The 22,581-nt window shown below is 44.7% G+C and overlaps 1 protein-coding gene across 2 annotated transcripts in view; it reads left to right on the forward strand.

Moving 5' to 3' along the window:
- EYA2 (EYA transcriptional coactivator and phosphatase 2) overlaps positions 1-22,581 on the forward strand; it is a 184,192-nt gene that overhangs the window by 83,014 nt on the left and 78,597 nt on the right. For both annotated transcript variants that reach the window (XM_021689061.1, XM_044918691.1), the window contains exons 7-8: positions 9,010-9,152; positions 15,298-15,381. In XM_021689061.1, the coding sequence (XP_021544736.1) occupies positions 9,010-9,152; positions 15,298-15,381 (227 nt within the window). The remainder of the gene's footprint in view (positions 1-9,009; positions 9,153-15,297; positions 15,382-22,581) is intronic.

A 22,581-nucleotide genomic window follows, 5' to 3' on the forward strand; every position in this document is an offset into this window, starting at 1 on the left:
GGACTGAGTGAGGGAGAAGTGCTTTCCCAAAGAAACCCAGAGCACACCACCCAGGGGAAGACTATAGAGACACTGGGTGGGCCAAAGTAACAGGTATCCACAACCCAGGGAACTCACCTAGATTAGGATCAACATGTAGGAGAGTCCATGTCCTGACCCCTGGATGGTGTACATCCCTGTGCAACTAACTCACCAGCCTATGGATTCATTCTTTCCTTCCATAGATCTGCTATGCATATGTCTTCTCTTGTATGAGATGGTTTAGGCTTATTATCATTAAATGACAGCAATAAATTAGAATGCCCAAATGTAATGTAGATATCCTTGCATTTTGTTCTATTTTCTTTTCAGTGGGTTTTTCAGAACCCACTGATACTCTGGGGCTTGTAGAAGCTAAGCTAACATGACAGTTTGTGGACATTCATTCCATACTACTGGTTGACAGTTAGAAAAAGAACAGTTGAGACTAACTTCTTCTGTTCCTGGGATTCTTGGTACAGCTATTGCTTTTAGCCCTTATGTTTTCCATCACTGGGGACAAGTTAATTATCCTTGGTTTGGTGGCAAATGGGGATAACATGGCCAGATATTTCTAAGTCAGTTTTTTTTAAGTAGGCTCCACGTCCAGAGTGGAGCCCAGTGCGGGGCTTGAACTCATGACCCTGATATCAAGACTTGAGCTGAGATCAAGAGTCAGATGCTTAACAAACTGAGCCACCCAGGCGCCCCTTTTAAGTCAATTTTTAAGGAAGTTTAGGGCTTGAACATTGATTTTTGTCATTGTGATTTCATCACAGTGTTTAATGAATGCATGGTACCTAGGTAACAACTTCCAAATTGCTTTCTTTGAAGGGTATGAAATTTAACAAACTTTTCTTTATCTCATAGTACTAAATTATCTTTGACCATCCTGGTTTTCAGAGTGTGGCCACTCCAACTGACTTTAGAGAGGAGATATAAGCAGGAAATCCTTAAGTAGATGCCACTGTCTATGTATAATTTGGAACTAGATTCCAAATCTTACTTCCCAAGAGTTTGGGGTATGTGGGAAGGTTATCTTTGTTCCCCATCAAGAGCAAACATAAAGGTTCATTGTATCTCTTTGAAACTTTTCTTTACTGTTTCCCCCTGTTCTTCCTTTATCCCTTGGTCTAAGGTTCAACAATAAGTGGTTGAGATGGTTTTTACTGTGTGTCTAACAAGCTCACATAAAATCTAATGACATAAATAGTTGTCAGCTGTAACCGAGGTCTCTTGCTTCTTTTCCCCAGTGTCTGTTATAAAGGAAGGTCATGTAAGCATGCATGTGTGCATATGCATGTGCGCACGCACACGCACACACACACACACACTCTCTCTCTCTCTCTCTTAAAATTTCCCATAAAAACTCCACATTTGAAATTATCCAGGATCTCCTTGAGTGGTTGGTTCCAAATTCCAGAGCCTCAGGAGGGTTATATATTACCAACAGATCACGCTCCCTCTCTGCATTGCCTGGATAGAGTATCCTGATGCTCTTCTCCACCCCAGCCTCCAGCCCAGCCTGCATTGATATGCATTAGCAGTTATACGAAGTCCCAACAATTTACAGATGATTGCAGGGCAATTTGCTAAGGTAGAGGGCAAAATCTGAACATCTGACATTACTCAAGAGAAAAAACAAATTAGTAGTGGTTGCTTAAGGGCTCTTTTCTTTTCAAACTTTTCAGTATGATGCAGATTATCTAAAAAGATAATTGGACAGACATTGGAGCTCCTGATTCTCAGGCCTTTGGATTCCAGGACTTACACCAGTGGGGCCCAACCCCTCCAGACTCCCCCTACCCCCAGTTCTCAGGCCTTCAGCCTCAGACTAAATTATACTGTTGGCTTTCCTGATTTTCCAGCTTGCGAACACCAGATTATGGGACTTCCTGACCTCTATAACGTCATGAGCCAATTCCTATAATAAATCTCCTCTTATATATATATTTACATATATCCTGTTGGCTCTGTTTCTTGGGAGAACCCTGACTGATACACCATGGGTCAAAGAAAAAAACGAAAAGAAAATTTATAAAAGTATTTTGAACTCAATGAAAATGAAAACACAATATGTCAAAATTTGTAGAATGTCGCTAGAGCAGTACATAAGGGAAAATTTATAGCACAAATGTCTATGCTAGAAAAGAAAAATTTCAAGCCAAACACCTCATCTCCCACCTTAAAAAACTAGAAAAAGAAGAGCAAATTACAATCAAAGTAAGAAGAAGAAAAGAAACAATAAAGACCAGAATGGAAATCAATGAAATCTGAAAACAGAAAAACAAGAGAGAAAATCAGTGAAACCAAAAGCTGATTCTTTGAGAAGATAAATAAAATTGATAAAACTCTAGGTAGGCCAATACAGAAAAAAGAGAGAAGACATAAATTACCAATGAAATGAGAGTGGTAACATCACTACAGACCCTACAGATATTAAAAGGACAATAATGCAGTTTTATGAGCAGCATCATGCCAATGAATCTAACAACTTAGATGAAATGGATGAATTCCTTATAAGACAAAAACTTCCAAAACTCCCTCAAGAAGAAATAGATGACCTAAACAGATCTGTATCTTTAATAGGCCTACATCTATTAAATAACTTGAATTTTTTGTTAGAAATCCTCCCATGAAGAAATCACCAGGCCCTGATGGCCTCACTGATTAAGACTATCAAACATTTTTTTTAAAGATTTTATTTATTTATTTGAGACAGAGAGAATGAGAGAGAGCACATGAGAGGGGGGAGGGTCAGAGGGAGAAGCAGGCTCCCCGCCGAGCAGGGAGCCCGATGCGGGACTCGATCCAGGGACTCCAGGATCATGATCTGAGCCGAAAGCAGTCGCTTAACCAACTGAGCCACCCAGGCGCCCCAAGACTATCAAACATTTGAGTAAGAACTATCAATTCTACAAAAATTTTCAAGAAAACTGAAGAGGAAAGAATACTTCCCAACTCATTCTATGAGGCCAACATGACCCTGATGCCAAAACTAGATAAAGACATTATAAGAAAAGGAAACTAGGGGCGCCTGGGTGGCTCAGTCATTTAGGCATCTACCTTTGGCACAGGTCATGATCCTGGAGTCCCAGGATGGAGCCCCACATCAGACTCCCTGCTCAGCAAGGAGTCTGCTTCTCCCTCTGACTCTCCCCCATCTCGTGCTCTCTCTCTCTCAAATAAATAAAATCTTTTTTAAAAAAGGAAAGGAAAGGAAACTATAGACCAATATCCCCATAAGTGCAGATAAAAAATTTCTAAACAAAATGTTAGCAAATCAAGTCCAGCAATATATGAAAGAAGAATAATATATTATGGCCAAGTGGGATTTGTCCCAAGGATGCAAAGTTGGTTTAAAATTTGAAAATCAACATAATCTGCCATAATTAATTAACTGGGAAGAAAAAAAGACATCATCTTAATAGATGCAGAGAAAGCATTTGACAAAATTTAGCACCTGTTCCTGATAAAAATTCCAAATTAGGAATAGAAGGGAACACTTTATTAGAAAAAGGCATGCTACGGACTGAATGTTTGTGTTCCCCTCCAGATTCATATGTTGAAACCCTAATCCCTAAAGTGATGGTATTTGGAGGTGGAGTCTTTGGGAGGTAATTAGGTAATGAGGGTGGAGCCCTCATGAATGGGGTTAGTGCCATTATAAGAAGAGACACAAGAGAGATAATATCTCTCTCTCTCTCCACCATGTGTGGATATAGCAAGAAGGCATCCATCTGAAAACCAGGAAGAAGACCCTGACTAGGAACAAAATTGGACAGTGCCTTGATCTTGGATTTCCCAGCCTCCAGAAATGTGGGAAATAAATCTTTGCTCTTTAAGCCACCCAGTCTGTGACATTTTTGTCATAGCAGCCCAAGTTGACTAAAACAGGATAGCTGCAAAAAACCTACAGCTATTCCCCAAGATCAGAAGCAAGACAAAAATGTCTACTCTTACCAGTTCTATTCACCATTGTATTGGAGGTTCTAGCGAGTGCAATAAGGCAAGAAAAATAAATTAAAGGCTCCATATTGGAAAAGAAACAAAACTTCATAAAGGGAAAAGAAGTGAAATGATATGATCACTATGTAGAAAATTAGAACTTACTAAAAAGCTAAAACTAAAAAGTGAGTTTAGCAATGTTGCAGAGTACTAGGTGGATATATGAAAATCAGCTGTATTTCTGTATAGTAACAACAAGTAATAGGAAATAGGATGTTTTAAAGATTTATTTATTTATTTAAGAGAGCACAGGTAGGAGGGGCAGAGGGAGAGAGAAACTTAAGCAGACTCTGTGCTAAGCGCGGACCTGGACATGGGGCTTGATCTCAAGACCCTAAGATCACGACCTGAGCCAAAACCAAGAGTTGGGCGCTTAACTGACTATGCTACCCAGGTGCCTGGAAATAGGATAGTTTTATATGCCATTTACAGTACCATCAAAAAACATTGAATACTTTCATTTCAGTGTTATTCATTTCATTTCATATTCAATGCTATTGAATAAATCTGACAAAAGATGTGCAAGAGTTGTACACTTAATACTACAAAGTGCTACTGAAATGAAGACTTTAGTAAATGGAAAGAGCTCACAGCTCAGAAGACTTAATATTATTAAGATGTCATTTCTCCACAAATTGATCTATATACTTAACACAATCTCTGTCAACATCCCACTCTTTTCTGTAGAGATTGGCAAGCTGATTCTGAACTTCATAGGGAAATACAATGGATTAGAATAGCCTCAACAGCTCTGATACAGAAAAAAATCTGGAAGGCTAACACTACCTGAAAGGCTAACACTACCTGATTTGAAGACTTACTACAGAGCCACAGTAATCATGACAATATGGTATTGGCATAAAGATAGACAAGTAGATCAATGTTCCAGAATAGAGAATGCAGAAATAAATGCACATGTGTACAGACAAGTGATTTTTGATAAGGTTTCAAGACAATTCAGTGGAGAAAGTAAGTCTTCTCAACAAAAGATTCTGAAACAACTGGATATCTATATTCGGAAAAACTTTAGTCCATACCTCACATGACATAAAAAAGTCAACATAGAATAGATCATACACCTAAACATAAAACCATAAAACTTCTAAGGAAAACAGAAAATTTTTGTGACCTTGGGCTAGGCAAAGAGTACTCATAGATGACATGATCCAGACAGAAAATAAATTACATAAATTGACTTCACAAAAATTTAAAACATTTGCACTTTGAAAGACACTGTTAGGAGAATGAAAAGAGAAGCTACAGTCTGGGAAAAAGTAATTGCTAAGCATGTATCTGATAAAGTATGTCGTATTAGAGTTCTCCAAACTCTAATATCAAGATAGAGAGAGAGAGAGATAAGAGATTTATTGTAAGAAATGGCTCAGATCAGCAAGTCCCATGATCTGCCTTCTGCAAGCCAGAGAACCAGGAAATCCAGTAGAGCAATTCAGTCTGAGTCAGAGGCCTGAAAATCAGGAGCTCCAATGTCTGAGGCAGGAAAAGATGGACATCTCAGCTCAAAAAGAAAGATAATTTGCCCTTCCTCTGCCTTTTTGTTCTTTTTGGGCCCTCAGTGGAATGGGGGATGCATTCCCCACACACACACATTGGTGAGGACAGATCTGTACTCAGTCTACTGATTCAAATGCTAATCTCTTCTGGAGACACCCTCATAGAAACACCTAGAAATAATGTTTTACCAGCCCATCAGCTTGACACACAAGATTAACCATCACATACATGCAGTATATAAGGAATTCTCAAAACCCAAGACTAAGAAAACAAACAACTCAGTAATAAAATGGGCAAAATATTTGAGCAGACACTTTCCCAAAGAAGATACAGGGATGTCAAGAAAAAAAGTACATAACTAAGATGCTGATCATTAGTCATTAGAGAAGTATAAATTAAATCCACAATGTGTACCCCTTAGAATGGCTATAATCACAAAGACTGACCATACCAAAGGTTGGCAAAGATGTGGAGCATCTAGAACTCTCTTACCCCGCTGGTGAGAGTGTGAAATGGTACAACCACTTTGGAAAACAATTTAGCAGTTTCTTAAAAAGTCAAACTTCGACTCAACACATGACCTTGTAATCACGCTGGTAAAAAGAAAGCTTACATGCATACCAGGATTGATGTGTGAGTGTTCACAGCAGCTTTATTCCATCCCCAAACTAGAATCAACCCAAATCTCCATCCACAGGTGAACAGATGGAGCGTGGTATATCCATAAAATAGAATAGGACTCAGCAACACAAAGGAATGATCTATTCATATACGTGACGTGGATTGAATCACAAAACAATTATTCTGGCTGAAAGAAGCCAGACAAATAAAATCTTTAAAAAGGGGGGGGGGGCGCCTGGGTGGCTCAGTTGTTAAGTGTCTGCCTTTGGCTCAGGTCATGATCCCAGGGTCCTGGGATCAAGCCCCACATCAGGCTCCCTGCTCAACCAGGAGCCTGCTTCTCCCTCTCCCACTCCCCCTGACTGTGTTCCCTCTCTAGCTGTCTCTATCTCTGTGTCAAATAAATAAATAAAATCTTTAAAATAAAAAAAAAGAAGCCGGTGTTCACTTCAGCAGCACATATACTAAAAAAAAAAAAAAAGAAGCCAGACAAAAAAGAATATATACTGTGTGATTCCATTTATTTAAAACTCTAGAAAAAACAAAATAATTTCTAGTGAGAGAAAGTGTATCAGTGATCGCCTGGGGAGTGGGTTGGGAGGAAGAGATCAAAAAGGGATTACAAGGAAACTCTTGGAGGTGATGTAAAAGTGTAAGGAGGGAGAAAGAAAAAGAGTGAAATGACTCCAAAGAAAGTTTACATAAATTGCTTTAGCCTGTGTACCTCTGACTGTGAAACTTGAATCTTGACACTTCATTCTCGAGAATGTAAAAGGTAGGGGAAAGGGCTGCTTTTTTAGGGGCGGGGAGGGAGATTCTTTTTTTAAAGATTTTATTTATTTGAGAGAGAGAGAGCAGAGCAAGAAAGAAGGCATGAGCAGGGGCAGAGGGAGGGGCAGAGGGAGAGGTAGAAGCAGACTCCCCACTGAGCAAGGAGCCCCATGCAGGGCTTGATCCCAGGATCCTGGGATCAGGACCTGAGCCAAAGGCAGACCTTAACCAACTGAGCACCCAGACACCCCGGGAGACTCTTAATATATTGGCTTCCCCCACACCTTATTTACACATTTCTTAGATGCCTGGTATATCCCCCCTTTTTAATAATATTTGCCTGGATTTTGATGGGGTCAACATGTTTTCTAAGCCCCCATGACCTTAGAACTACCAGGTGAATCAGGATAAACGTTATCCACAACTCTAAAGCATCTGTGAATTTCTCTAACGCGTATTCCCCACCCTCCAGAAGAAAGTCTTTGCAAGATGGACATTTGGGAATCTCTCCTGCTGTGTCCTGAAAATGCTGGGGAGTTGGCGATGGCCCCGCAGTCCTGACAACTCAAAACCAAACCTTTTCTTCTTATGTCCTTAGTCTGCTAAGAAGTAGAAACATTAAATAAACTAAGTTCAGTGCCTTGGGTTTTGGAGGGAAATCGTCCTTCCAGGGTAGGGAAAGATATCAGTCCATTGCCAAGCAGTTTTAGACAAAAGCATTTTCCTCCTAATGATCCTCAAGAACTGGTGATTATGGAAGGAGAGATGAAGTTGTCAGGATACATTTGGGAACTACACCCAGCAGCTGTAAAATGAGAGAGCAGGATGGGGTGCCCTCCCCAGTTCCCCTCCGGCGTATACTTCTGTCATTCTAGCGACAGGGACTGGCCCAGACTTTAGTTCTGCCTCTACCATGAGTGTCCACGGTAACACAGATGGACGTCATCCCACTTCATGAGTTCAATAAAGACAATAAACTCTGATAAAAAGCCACATATTTCAAACTTCTGTGCTTAAAAAAACAATACAGCTCGGATACTGGCTTTGCACCCTGGGTCCCAGGAGGGACCTCTCTGCGCCTCCCAGAAGCACCAGCTCAGTGGAAGCAGGTGGCCGCCTTCTGCCCTGCATCTTCTCACTGACCTGGCATATATGTGGGTCAAGCCAGAACTCAGTCCAAATCATTTACTGACGTGTCCTCAGTGCCAGCCCTGTGCTTTTAATAGAGAATGGAGCAAGCCACATAGGGAAAGCAACACAGAGAATTCTCCCCTCACACCTCCCATTCACCCCAAGCTGGGCATCTCTTAAAGATAGAAAAGTTTGCTGCCCTGCTCCTTTTTTTTTTTTTTTAAGATTTTGTTATTTATTTGACAGAGACACAGTGAGAGAGGGAACACAAGCAGGGAGAGAGGTAGAGGGAGAAGCAGGCTTCCCACCGAGCAGGGAGCCTGATGCGGGGCTCGATCCCAGGACCCTGGGATCATGACCTGAGCCGAAGGCAGACGCTTAACAACTGAGCCACCCAGTCGCCCCTGCCCTGCTCCTTTTAAATACTGATTTTCTTCCTTCTGTTCATCTGGGGATCCTCAGGCTTTGGGAAATAGAGAGTTGCAAACACAGAACTCTGCTCACTGTCCCTACAGCTCCCCCAACCGCCCACCCTCACTTCCCTAGAGCTCCACTCAGGTGTCCCCTTATCCATGAGGCCCTCCCTGACTAGCCCCGTAGCAGTTAGTAACCTCCCAGCATCCCCCTCCCCATCGCATTTGTAACACGTGTCCTCCCCTGGCGTGTTAGATACTAACTTGTTTGTCTAACGCCCCGTTCCTCCCTCTAAAATTTAAGTACTGTGAGAAGCAGTGCCTGGGACTATGCCTGCTCAGTGAATCTTTGCTCTGTGAGTGAATGGTTACGAATAGGCAGCCAAGGGGACCATCAAGAGCAGTTTTAATTCCATGAGATCTTTGCCTTTTGTGCTGCCTATGGGGCCTAGCTTGGTTCTGGTGGGGTGATATTTCCTGGGAGGAGACACTCAGCAGAACTTCTGATATGTCCACCCTTCCCTTTCCTGCACAGGGGAATATAACACGCACAACGATCCCTCCACGCCAGCGAAAGAGGGAGACGCAGACAGGCCGCACCGGGCCTCCGACGGGAAGCTCCGAGGCCGCTCCAAGCGGAGCAGTGACCCATCCCCAGCAGGGGACAATGAGATCGAGGTAACTCCAGACTGCCTGCTTGACTGGGTGAATGTAATCTCCACCTGTGGCCAGAACAGGAGCGTGGGGAGCAGAGTTCTGTCCACGCACACAGGGGAGAATGGCCCTTTGTGTCCACAAAGCTCTATAATGGAGGAAAGAACACTTGATGGGAAGATAGAGAATTGTGTTGGCCGTAAGGAAGCACTGTTGACAGACTAGGCTAGGAAAAGTGACCTTGGAGATAGGAAATAACATAAAACACAGGTTCTCAAATGTAGGCAGCAGCAGAATCACCTGGAGGCCCATGAAAACCCAGACTTCTGCGCCCCACACCCAGAGTTTCCAATTCGGTAGATTCAGGGGCGGGGAGGGGGAAAGGGGGCTGAGAATTTGCATTTCCAGCAAGTTCCCAGAACGTACTGATGCTGCAGGGTTGAGAACCACACTTTGAGCGGCCCTGGTAAAGACACTAGTGGGCAGTGGACCTTCCCAGCTGGGTTAGAGGGTTCTTAACCCTGGCTACATAAGAGTATCACCTGGGATGCTTTTTAAAATGCAGGTGCCCAGGCCCCATCCCAGACTAATTATAAGTACACATCGCAAGGGAGTTCTTAGACAGTAGCTCACAACCTGAGCTACACCTTAGAATCTCCTGGGGAGCACTGAGAACCATCATTCTTAAGCTGCACCCCAGACCAGTGAAATCCAATTCCCTGAGGGAGGGACAAAGGCATCAATATTTTAAAGCTCCCCAGGAGATTTCCAGCGCACAGCCCAGGCTGAGAAGGGCTGGTCTGCCAGTCTTTATTGTAATAAAGCAAATGGAGAATTATTGGTCAAGCACTGATATTTTCCCAAACAAACAAAAAAGAACCGCATGCATGAGAGAAGCGGGGAAGGGTACTAGTGGGGACAGAGGCAAAACAGATGCCCCAAAAAACAGATGGAAGCAACCGATCAATATCTAGGGAGAAAAAAATGGGCATGTTCGTTAGTTCATACTTCTTCACCAAAGGCAGAAATATAGGAGGGCAGATCTGTTGGCTTGAGTGCACTATGGGTGTATGGGCAGTATTGTCAAAGTCTGGTCCATGCCAAGGGATCTGAATGCATCACCATCCCATCTCTGTTCATAATCCCGTACAATGTGTGCAGCAACTACAAACCTCAGCCCACAAACTCAGATGTGCTAAGAAATACCATTTTCATCATTTCCTTAAAGTCAATGTAATTTTGACTCTGAGCCCCCATCCCATCAGGGTGGTTAAGAAGCCCCACCTCATTATTGGGGCCCCTTGCCCCCAGAATGGTATGAGAATCTCAGCGCTCAAGTGGTCTCAGAAGACAGAATAAGAGCCCCTCATGTCCAGGATTTGAGGTGGTGGCTCCTCCCTTCCTCGTTGTCAGTACCCGCCATGGTCAATGAGAGTCCAGCCAGGCTCTGGACTTGTGGGTTTCTGTGCCATACACTGGGTGTAGAAATGAAGATGGGAACCTTGGAGTAGGAGATACAATCCTTTGGTTGCAAGCAACAGAAACCAGTTCTGGTTACTTAAGTAAAATGGAATTTACTGAGAGGGAACAACATGGAGAGAAAGTCATAAAACCAAGGTTAGAAAGAACAGTAACAAACCCAGGCTGTGCTGAGGAATCTCAGGAACCTTGAGAATGCTGCCTCTACTAGAGAGTAAACTGTGTGAGATTCTAGAGCCACTTGACATAGTGTCTGATTCCAAGGAGACAGCATCCCACTGGCCTGGCTCAGGCTTGCCCTTGATTGACAGTTCCACCAAGAGAGCACACAGGGGAAAAGAAAACCAGAGTGCTCTTATCGGGCCGGGATGGATGCTGGGTGCCCAACAACAAATACCCACCCCCAGGGCTATCGAGATTTAGCCAGCGCTCACTAGTAGAGCGGTACTAGTTAGCCAGTATTCACCAGTCGGGTTGGTAGTTCTTGTTTATGGCCAATGTCTGTTCCAGCTGTCCCAGAAGGTGTTGAATATTTTGAAGACCGCGCTTGTCTCCTGCCCTTGGTCAGCCTCCTGAGGCAGACCAGCAGCCATCCCCGCTGAAAGCTTGCCCCCCTGGGGACCTGCCACAGAGCTAGCATCCTCACTGCTCATGGGACGGCTTCCAGCCAAGGGATTTGTTCTCGCTTTTCCTCTAATTCTCGAAGCCCTCTCCTTCCAACACCGAGGAGACTTTACACTATCCCCTCAGCAGAATTAGGCCTTTGCAAAAGGCTAGAAGAAAATCCGTTTGCCTCAGGTTGTCTTTGCTTTTTCTGCCTCCCCCTATTTCTGAGGATTTCCTGCAGCTTCAAGTGCAGATCTAAGGAAATCACCAAGAGCAGTGCATACATTAATGTCTTTTTTTTTCTTTCATTATTCAGTCACCTAAGGTGGCTTCTGCTCTTGGTAGGGGTGGGGGTGGAGAGACATTTTCCACTAAACTGAGAAGGCAGTGGGGGTGGCGTGGAAGTCGGGGATTATGGGGCAATATCATTCTGGAAACCTCTGCTTCTCGATTCCAGAGGAAAGAACCACTGGGCAAGAACAGTTGAAAAGGTGCGAGCTGTGTTTCACTTCCATGCTTAATGTCAGCATGGAGGGTTTGCCCCGGTCACCCCTCCTGAGTCTTTGGCAGTGTTGCTAATGACGGAAGCCCACGAGAGAGAAGTTATGTAGAGAAGTGGAAAGGAGAGAACTTCTGAGTGTAGATTAGTTAAAATCCCTCGACTGCAGGTGCCAGAAACCAACTTGAGCTAGCTTAAGTGAAAAAGCAGAAGTTATTTTAGGGATACCAAGATTCTTTCAGAACCCCAGGGCAGGGGACAGCGGAGTGTCAGCAAGATACTGGAACCAGGAGGTAGACAGGGCAAGGAAGTGCATTTTCGCCTTCTCTCCCCACGCGGCACAGCGCAGGTGCTAGAATCCGCGGTGCTAGAATCCCCGACGACCGACCGACCGCGGTATCTTTTCAGCGCAGGCGCGAACTGGTTCCTGGGCTCTACCCTCCTCCAGCCTTGCTCTGCCTCTGACTGAAACCAGGTCCTGGAAGAGTGTGGGGTGGTCTTTCCATCCTTCATCCCTCTCTTCCCTGGAGACTGGCCCTCCCTGCCCTTCAGATCACGTGGCCGCCAACTGCCATTCAAAGATGAGGAATGTCTTTCTAGGTTCCAATTTCAAGTTTCCAAGGAAAGGCCTCTGACTCCATTGGGATTAGGGGCTTTCCCTGGCCCAAACCACAGTGGGCTAAGGAGTAGGGTCATGTGCAGAATAGCCACCAGGAACCTACCCACAATGGATCTAGGGCAGGGGAGGGAGACAAACTTTCTTCTTCAGAGGGAATGTAGTAGGTCAATGAATGGAGTCAGCATTCAATTTGAAAATATTCACTGATTTTTTTAAATTTCCTTACCAAAATTTCCCAGTTTCCCTGATCCAACTGAGTTAGTTCAGATAAACTAGGACTTAGCATATTGAAACCCAGAAGCCCTCCTTAAAAACAGTAGTTGTCAAACTTTTTTTTTTTTAACCGTGACCCATAATAAGAACTACACTTAACACCATAACCCAGCACATACACACACATAACTATAACTAGACCCCAAAACTCACAAAATAACACTCAGATCTGCTGATTGCTTTGAAAACCCCTGCACTAACTGACCTTTTCCTCCTACAGACCACCCTTCCCTTTCCTGTTAAAAGTATGGCAGAGGCCCGTGTGTAAGTACAGCTGTTTACCTCCAGAGAGTTTTCCAGGATGGCCCACTCGAGATGGCAGACTGCGTAGGTGACTTTGGCTCCCACCCCCAACACCAGCTATACACACAGTCAGGCCCTTTGCTCTTAAACACAGTGATCACCAGGAAAACCAACAATGTGAAAAATAAGGCCGGGATAAGGTAATAGGACAAGTGATAGGTAATTTAAGAAACAGGAATGTAGGAAAATTATGATTGGTTTTCTTATAAGGATCCAAAGGAGCTCTTGAATCCATAAAATAAGAAATGGAGGTTCTTGGGAAGGAATTACTCAAAGACAAAATAGGAGTCACTGGAAATTTTTAAAATGACAGAATCAGAAGTTTAATAGAAGGGTTGGGAGGAAATGTTTAAGAAAGCCCCCAGAACACAGATCAAAAAGACAAAATTATAGAAAATATATTTTTTTAAGTTATAAGCCTTATCCATCAAAAAATGTCTAATTTGACTGTCAGAAATTCCAGCAAGAGAAAACAGTGGAAAAGGTAGGAGGAAATCATTTAAAGAAATAAGATTGAAAATGCTAGGTGCTAAAGAGTATGATTGCCAAAAGACCACACCTAGGTATATCCTCATGGAACTTGAGGATTGCTAATATAAAGATCCTAAAGTATCCAAGTGGGGAAAAAAAGCAAAACCTCCATAGGACTGAAGATCAATGAAACATCACACTTCTCACCAGTCACACTGGACATGAAGCTAATGGAGGAATGCTTTCCAACATCTAGAGGACATTATTTTCTAATTGGAATTCTGTCCCCAGAGGTTCCATAAAGCAAAATCAAGATAGATCAGATCTGTAGGAATTCTACTTTCTAAGCACCTTTTCAGAAGAAGCAGCTTAAGGATGTACTCAAGCAAAACAAGGAAGAAAACCAAGAGAGAGGGGCACCTGGGTGGCTAAGCTGGTTAAGCATCCAAGTCTTGTTTCAGCTCAGGTCATGATCTCGGGTGCCTGGGATGGAGCCCCGAGTTGAGCTCTACACTCAGCGCAAAGTTTGCTTGTCCCTCTCCCTCCTCTTCTGCTCCTCCCCACTTGCACTCCTCCCCGCCTTGTGCCTGTGCTCACTTGCTCTCTCTTAAATAAATAAATAAAATCTTTAAAGAAAAGAAAACCAAGAGAGAGACTTGGGATCTAGGAAACAGTGGATCTCGCCTGGAAATGCGATAAAAGGACATCTCAGGATACTAGCTCTGCAGTGAGCCTGAAGATGATCCAGTGCACACTGGAACATTCTGTCACCGAGGAGGAACATCTCTGATACAGAGAGTGTGGCCGAATTTGAGATTCTAATGAAGACACATCACTGGAAACAAGAAAAGAATTAAAGCAATTAATAAACTCCTGCAAAAACAAAAGTTATTCCAGACAGGCATGGCTCCTATGTGAACAAACCAGGATATGGCATGATTTTAATTGAGAAGGACCACAGGAAAGACATGACCTTAATGGGAGGAACCATCTCCTGAAAGTGGCTCTGGGATTAGGACACTGGACACACAGAGAAGGAAGCGAAATCCCAGCAGGTTCCTTGGCTCTGCAGTGAACAGTAATCACAAGATGTGAGTGTTCTTTACTGTTTACCAACTTTGAAAACCAAGATCTAGACAGAGCACAGAAAATTGAAGTACAACCCTGAAACCAAAAGCACGAAGCAGTCTATCCATGTTGGCAGTGGGAAAGGAATGGTAACGCTGCTCAAATCGGAGAGAGGAAGAGGTGGGGGAGGGGGTGAGGACACCAACAGCCATAATTTTCATGGGGGATTTACTGTTTCAGCCAGGGAGAGTGTCCAAAGTGGATGGTCTTGGAACTAGAGGGGCTCACATAGGTGAAAAATGTAAAGTCCTGGAGAAATGAGGGACATTACCATGAGCTAAACCCTCATCTTTTGCATTACTCAGTCAAGAGCTATTGTCTGAAGTTGGCAAACTGGTAAATAAAGAAGGCATAAAGTATGTTACTTAGAGTTACGGAGGTAATCACCAGAATTGCTAAAAATGGGAGCGTTGAGAAGTAGTTGGGCTTACGGTGAGCTGTGAATGCAAAAAAAGGTAGTACTTCATTTTTTCAAATGAGTTATATGATTTTTATTGTTGTTTTTGGCCTGAACTCCTCCATTTTGGAGCTTTTATGTGGAAGGCAAGAACAGGCTTCTTGGTTCTGGCATTCTCTGGGTTGACAGGAGCCCAAAAGTGGTCATCAGAATACTTTACACAGCTGAGGTTGGATGGGGACCCAGTGACACATCAGTGAGTCACATGTTTTATAACTTAAAGATAATGTTTTTCAAGATTTCTTTCTCCTCCCGGGGAATTAATTTCTGCAGACATTAAGTCAGATGCAAGCAAGTCCATTTGTCTCCATTCTCTTCCTCTCTTTCATCACAGCGTGTGTTCGTGTGGGATTTGGATGAGACAATAATTATTTTTCACTCCTTACTCACCGGGACTTTTGCATCCAGATACGGGAAGGTAAGAATCCATTTTGTCTCTTCTCTCTCTCTGTCTGTTGTTTTTTTTTTTTTTTCCAACATGACAGTCTGTCCAGCTGGTTTGTCCTGGGAATTGTGGGGGCAGTTTATGACGCGGCTTCTCCAACAAAAGCTGCCCCTCTGGGTCAGTCTGGGTTTGAGAGCTCCTATGGAATGTTCCCTCGACATGTGAAAATTTAATTAGCTTCCCCTTCTGTCGTCCCCCATGCCGTTCTTCCAACACATGAAGTGTTCAGCATCCACTTGATAGGATATAAGCTCAGAGTCTTCAGCTGTCTCCCTCCTAAGAGGGCAAGGATACATTGCAGCCAGAAACAGTAATCTTAGCTAAAAAACAAGGTAAAGTATTTTTCTAGTTCCCTGTTGTTTATCTTAGTGTCTCCGGCAGATGAATTCCATTTTCCTTCCATTTTTCTGAGACGAAGGGGAGGCATTTTGTCCTCTTCGGCGTGGACCTTAGCAACAGTTTTGCAGACATATCATGGACAAAGTATGTCAGGGAACCATCCAGTTAGAATTCTGGGCAAATGCTATCGGCTGAGTGGTGGTGAATGGAAGAAACACTGAAACCACCCTCATAATGCAAAAGTGAACCCAGCTGCTAACACCCAAAGCCTGCCGATTCTCTGCATTCGTCCTGTTGGCTTCCCAGCAAACCACATGTGGAGGCCGTCCCTTTGGGGAGACAGGTGGGGGTGGAGGGGCAGAGCTTTGGAGAACAGGCAAGCTCTCATCTCGTCCGAGGTGACCGACCTGTTGGCAGCTGCTTCCACGCATGGGTAGGAACCATGAGACTCACCAGCGCCTGGAAAATATTTCTGTTTCTGTTTAGAGACCAGAAATATGATTTGACATCACCTCATGGCTTTTCCAGCTGCTCGTGTTTTTATGGGGGTTATAACAAGCTGGATGTGTAATTAGCAAGATAGATTTATCATCTGCCATTATGTTGTAAAGAATACAAAAATGGTGTCGGTGGTGCAGAAATCTCTTGCCATGTTAATATGTCTAGCAGTGCCTACGGGTAATCCGGCGTGCGTTCTTGCACTGAGCACAGCTTAGGTAAAGGATGGCAGAGTCCAGAGCTGCTGAAAACACCAGAGTGGACTTGGCAGCCATTGCAAAAAGTGGGGCCGTCCCAAAGGGGCTGCAGTAGTGAGATCCCCACTAAGTCTGGGTGTTTTGGGGTTTTTCTAACTACCCCGGTAAAGCCCCCACCCGCTAAAAACCATGCCTCCCCCCTTCTTGCCCTTGGAGATAGCCCACTCTGAAGTCCTACAGCTGCTTTGCAACAGCTGGGCTCTCGTGGATTGTGTAGGGCTGTGTAATCTTGGGGATGGTCTTTTTGTCTGTATCACCACCATTCCTGAAACCAAACTGTGGGCATCCTCAAGACAGGGACAAAGCCCAGAGCACCTTTCTGAGCCCGTGCAACCTGATCCTCTCTCCAACCCTACCACCTAATCCCAGCCACCTCCACCTCCAGCTGTCGATCTTGCCCTTTATAGCTGCCTACGGGGTGGGGGGAGGGGGGGTCATCCTACAACACAAGCCTAGTCATGTCACTTCCCTGCTGGAAAATGGTCACTGGCCTCCCCATGGACAAACCCTAATCCCAGTCTCCCAAGGCCCTTCATGAGCTGGTTCCTGCCCCGTTCTGCAGCCCTGCTTCCCGCTACTCATCATAACTTGCTTTCTGTCTGTCCTCAAACCTGGCCATGTTCTCTTCCATCTCCGCTGGGTCTCTCCCAGGAAGCACCGGGTGCAGAGTAGGGAAGTGAGACGGGGGAGGGGAGGCGGCCAATACACTTGGCATAAAGAGATACTGCTGCAGTTGACTAGGGCTCAGTCCCTCCTGCAGCCCCTGGAAGACTCTGTAGAACACGCTTCCGAGTGGACCCACCAACGAGTGAGGGTGCTGGGATATTTATCTGCATCTTCCCTTCCATCATAGGTTGAGGGCTTCTGCTAGAGTATTACCTCCCTGCACTTCTGGCCTGCCCCAAGAAAGCCATAGAGCACGGTGCTCACAATTGAAAGCCTTTGCGTGTACAGGAATGGCCACAGCTGAGGGGCTGTGGGGAAGGGACACCCTGGAAGCCTCTGCTGTAATCTGGAATGTTCTAGCATGTTCTTTTACTAGATGAAATCTTACTTTCAGTTCTCATTTTAAATGTAGCTTCCTTCAAGAGGACTTTGCTAACCACTCTCCTTTATCTAAATTTCAGCTCTCCCTATTACTGAGTTTTTCATCTATAATTATGCACTCACTGTCTGTCTCCCTTCTAGGTTATATGTACCATGAGGGCAGGGTCTATGAACACTTTTTTACCTACCCAGCCAAACAGTGCCTGGGCCAGAATTGCTCAATAAATATTTGTTGCATGAATAAGTCAGGACTATCCTCTAGAATAAAAGCTACATGATGACAGGCACATTTTTTGCCCTGTTTTGTTCATTGCTTTATCCCCAGTGCACAGAACAGAACCCCCCACTTAGAAGGCTTCAAATAAATATTTGTTGAAGGAAGGAAGGAAAATAGTATCAAAACAAAAAGTGCCTAGCTGGTGGCCAACGACCAAATTCAGCCTGCAGACATTTTTGTTTGGCCCCTAGAGTGTTTGAAAAAATGTGAATTTGTCGCCAACATTAAAAAATCAGGAGACTGCACAGACCAAAACAATCCAGATTTCCAACTCTTCTTGAAATATTAGAAAATCTGGCAATCCTGCATTCTCATGTGGCAGCAATCAACAGGAGCTGAGTAGCGACTGGCCTTTTGTGGGGGAGCGTCTGCTCTGCAGCCCAAACACAGCCCCCACTTGGCCTGTTTAACCCACTTATGGGACTCTCCTGGCCTCACTGGCATCTGAGTTCCAACATCTGTCCTAGAATTTCAGAACCACAGAAGGTCGGAGTTGGAAGGACCTAGGAGACCAACATGCCCAAATAGTCTCCATGGCATAGGAGGAGAAACTGAGGCCCAGAGAGAGTAAGATCACCCAGGAGAGAATAAGAGTCGTATTTCAGGCTCACTTGCCTGCTTGTGAGCCCCCAGGATGCCCAGGGAAAACTGAGATGAGAAGCTCTTGGAGCATCCAAGTCCCCTGTGCCATGTTCACTCCAATTCTAGAATTCACCACTCCCTTCTCCAGCTCTCTCCCCTAGGTGAGGAGTGAGGGGCTTTTTTTATTTGCTAAAGCCAGGCACCCCAAGAGAGACCCAAAATAACCATGGCTTAAACAAAACAGTTTATTTCTTCCAAGTAACAGTCCAGGTGGGAGCAGCTCGAGCTGCTCCACCAGCATACACCAGCATCAGGCACCAAGCCCTGTATGTCCTCTGCCATCACAGAACATTGCCCTCATTGGCAAGATAAAACCTGCTCACCCCCAGGTGTGTATTCCAGTCAGTGGGAAGGGGGAACAGGAAAAGGAGAATTTACCCCTCTTTATTTTACTTTATTTTTATTTCCCCCCTTCTCTGTTAAAGGCCAGACTCAGAATCTGTGTATGTATATGTATATGACATATCTGTATCTCATTTGTGTTCACATCGCATTGGCTGAAACTTGATCACATGGCCACATGTAGCTGCAAGGGAGTCTGGGAAATGTAGTCTGGTCACGTGCACCATTGAACTTCAGGAATTCTATTATTCTGGAGGGAGAAGGGAAGAATGGATATCGGAGGACAGCTAGCGTTTCCTAGCACAAAGTACCATCTAATAAGAAGAAGAACAGTGAAAGAGGAAAATGTTGAGGAAAAAGATCCTAGAGGGCAGTCATATCCAAAGAGAGATCTGGGCTACAGCGATAAACTTGGAAGTCAGAGAAGTATCGAGGACCTAGAGGAACAGGAGTATAAGCCCCATTTTGCAGACAGAGTAACTGAGGCACAGGGAGGTGATATAGTCAAGGTATTCATAATAGAACTAAAACACATGGTTTTGATTTTTGGCCCACAGCTCTTTCTCTTTGTGCTTTTTCCAGAAGCTACAGCTATGTGAGCTCATTATTAATAGCTGGGATCAAGCAGGAGTCCATTTGAAGCATGGAGTGTTTAAGCTATAAAGGGTATTTATTGGATCACAATAATTGAAAAACTCAGAGGTACCTGGAATTCAGGTTGGGCTGGATCCAGGAGCACAAGCAATGTTCTCAGGGCTTGGTCTTTCTGTATCCCTCAGCCGACTTTCTCCATATAGCAACTCCCTGTCAGCAGTCCCAACTGAAAAAGACATACCTCCGGAATTCCAGCACAGTTCCCAGGCTTGAATCTCGTTGGCCCAACCTCTGTGGCTCTGGTTAGCCAGCCTAGATCAAGAGCCGATGCCCAGAGAGAGTAGAGGAGCCAGGTCAGTTCCGGCCCAACCAAATGCACAGAATGGGGGAGGGATGTTTCCCAAAGGAAATTGAAATGCTCTTTCCAGAAGAGGGTGAGGACCATGGAGGTCCAGAATGGGTTCTGAAGGCCGAGACATCCTGTACATCCATGCCAAGGCCCAGTGGCTCTTTGCTTGTGGCCACTGCATTGAGCACTGTACAGGAAGCAGAAGTCATACCAATTGTGGTCCCAGCCAAAGGGGTAACTTGCTGTTTACTTAAGGAAATAAGACCATCAGAGCTGAAATGATTAAGGAATGATTCAAAACAGAGTGTTTGAATTTTCAAACAGAAACTGGGCTCTCTTCCTGTTCCCAATCAGAGGCATGTGCTGCTCGAGGCTGTCATCTCTCCACTTCCTTTCCACCTCTTCCTACCCAGTGCTCAGCGCCAGAGCCTCCCTTTGGTAGCTGTACCTCCCTCATCTTGTGGATCCATTAGAAATTCCCCGGAGAGCTGGAGCGGCCAGCAGTCGCCGCCTCTTCCCTAACCTCTCCTCCTCCCACCTGGCTCCCAGCAGTCCCTGAACTCTATTTTTTCCAGCCCGGATTAGGCAAATGCAAGGTGGTCAGGAGCCTTTCTTTGCTGTGGCCAGGAAAGGACTCTAAGAGGGATTCATTGGCAGTCCACCCGCCCCGGGGTTCACAGCAGGTCGGCCCTGACTCCTCCTTTTGTGCCTTGCCTTCCAGGCAGCTCAGTACCAATTGGAAACTCAACTCCAGGACCAGTTGTGTGTGTCTTTTTAATAACAGCCTTCTGGAGATAGAATCCGTGTGCTCTACCTGTACGTTTCGGTCTGTACAATTCAGTGGTTTTTAGGATCTCACAGAGTTGTTCAGCCATCACTAGCATCTAATTTCAGCACGTTGTCATCACCCCAAAAAGAAACCCTGTGCCCCTTAGCGGTCACTCCCTGTTTCCCCCAGTCCCTGGCCACTACTAATCTACTTTTGGTCTCCATGGATTTGCCTCTTCTAGACATTTCTTATAAAATAAATTCAACAATATGTGGTCTTTTGTGACCAGCTTCTTTCACTTAGCATCCCGTTTTCGAGATCCATCCATGCTGTAGTGGGTACCTGTACTCCATCCCTTCTCATTGCCATGTGATTCTCCCTTGTATGGACTGTACTACATTTTGTCTGTCCCTTCATGAGTTGAGGGACAGCTGGGTTTGGGGCTCTTATGAATAATGCTGCTGCGAACATCTGAGAACCAACTTTTGCAGGGACACCTGTCTTCAGTTCCCTTAGGTATGTACCCAGGAGTGGAATTGCTGGGTCATATGGTAACTGTAGGTTTAACATTTTGGCCAACTGCCAAACTGTTCTCTGGGATAGTTGCACCATGTTATGATCCCCTAAGCAGTGTGTAAGGGTTCCAATTTCTCCACCTCCTCACCAACACTTGTTAGTGTCTTTTTGGTTATAGTTCTCCCAGTGGGTGTGAAGTGGGATCTCATGGTGGTTTTGATTCGCATGTCCTTAATGACTAATTATGTTGACTAGTGATGTTTCATGTGCTTATTGGCCATTTGTAGTATCTCTTTAGAGAAATATCTATTCAGATCCTTTGCCCACTTCTTTATATGTCTTTTTCTTATTGACTTCTAAGAGTTCTTTATATATTCTGGATATATATGTGATTTGCATTATTTTGCAACAACAGGTAATGTGATTTGCAAATATGTTTTCTCCATTTGGTGGACTGTCTTTTCACTTTTTGGATGGTGTTCTTAGAAGTATTTGAAGGATTTCATGGGAGAAGGATTGAAATTAAATTTGAGAAAATGTAGCCAGGGAATGAGGCCTCATGGAGAAGCTCAATGTTGAATAAAGACTTTAAGGGGGTCGCCAGGGTGGCTCAGTCAGTTAAACATCTGCCTTCAGCTCAGATCAGGATCTCAGGATCCTGGGGTCAAGCTCCACATTGGCCTCCCAGCCCAGCGGGGAGCCTGCTTCTCCCTCTCCCTCTGCCCATCCCCACCATTCATTCTTTCTCTCTCTCTCTCTCAAATAAATTTAAAAAATTAAAAAAAAAAAAGACTTGAAGTAGAGGAACAGATATCTGGTGGAAGAGCAGAGGGAGCGGCAAGTGCAAAGGCCCTGAGGCAGAAGTTTGCCTGGTGGATTTTAGGGACAGCAAGGAAGCTGACATGGTTGGAGCAGAGCAAGCAAGGAGGAGAGTAGTAATTCACCAGGCTTTTACTCTGAAGGCTTGGAGTAGAGGAAGGACAGGGTCTGAGTTCTATTTCTAAAGAATCCCTCTGGCTGCTCCCCTGGGGAGAGTAAACCACAGGGGAGCAAGGTTGGAAGCAGGGAGACCAGTGAGCAGGCTACTGCAAGTCCAACTGAAAGAGGATGGTTGTTTGGACGAGGGTGGTAGAGGCGGAGTGGTGACAAGTGTGGCAATCTGGATATATTTTTTTTTAAATATATATTTTTTTAAAGATTTTATTTATTTATTTGACAGAGAGAGAAATAGTGAGAGCAGGAACACAAGCAGGGGGAATGGGAGAGGGAGAAGCAGGCTTCCTGCCGAGCAGGGAGCCCGATGCGGGACTCGATCCCAGGACCCCGGGATCATGACCTGAGCCGAAGGCAGACGCTTAACGACTGAGCCACCCAGGCGCCCGTGGATATATTTTGAAGGCGGAACCAACCACAGATAAAGAACGCAACATGATTCCTTATTCTCTCACACTGGGCTACAGAGATGTCCTAGTTTCTGCCCGGGGTCTTCCTCTGAAGAGACCTGACCTATTCGCCCCCTATTGCCAACGAGAAAATTCCTCTT

Source organism: Neomonachus schauinslandi, chromosome 10 (genome assembly GCF_002201575.2).
Source record: "Neomonachus schauinslandi chromosome 10, ASM220157v2, whole genome shotgun sequence".
Taxonomy (NCBI): Eukaryota; Metazoa; Chordata; class Mammalia; order Carnivora; family Phocidae; genus Neomonachus; species Neomonachus schauinslandi.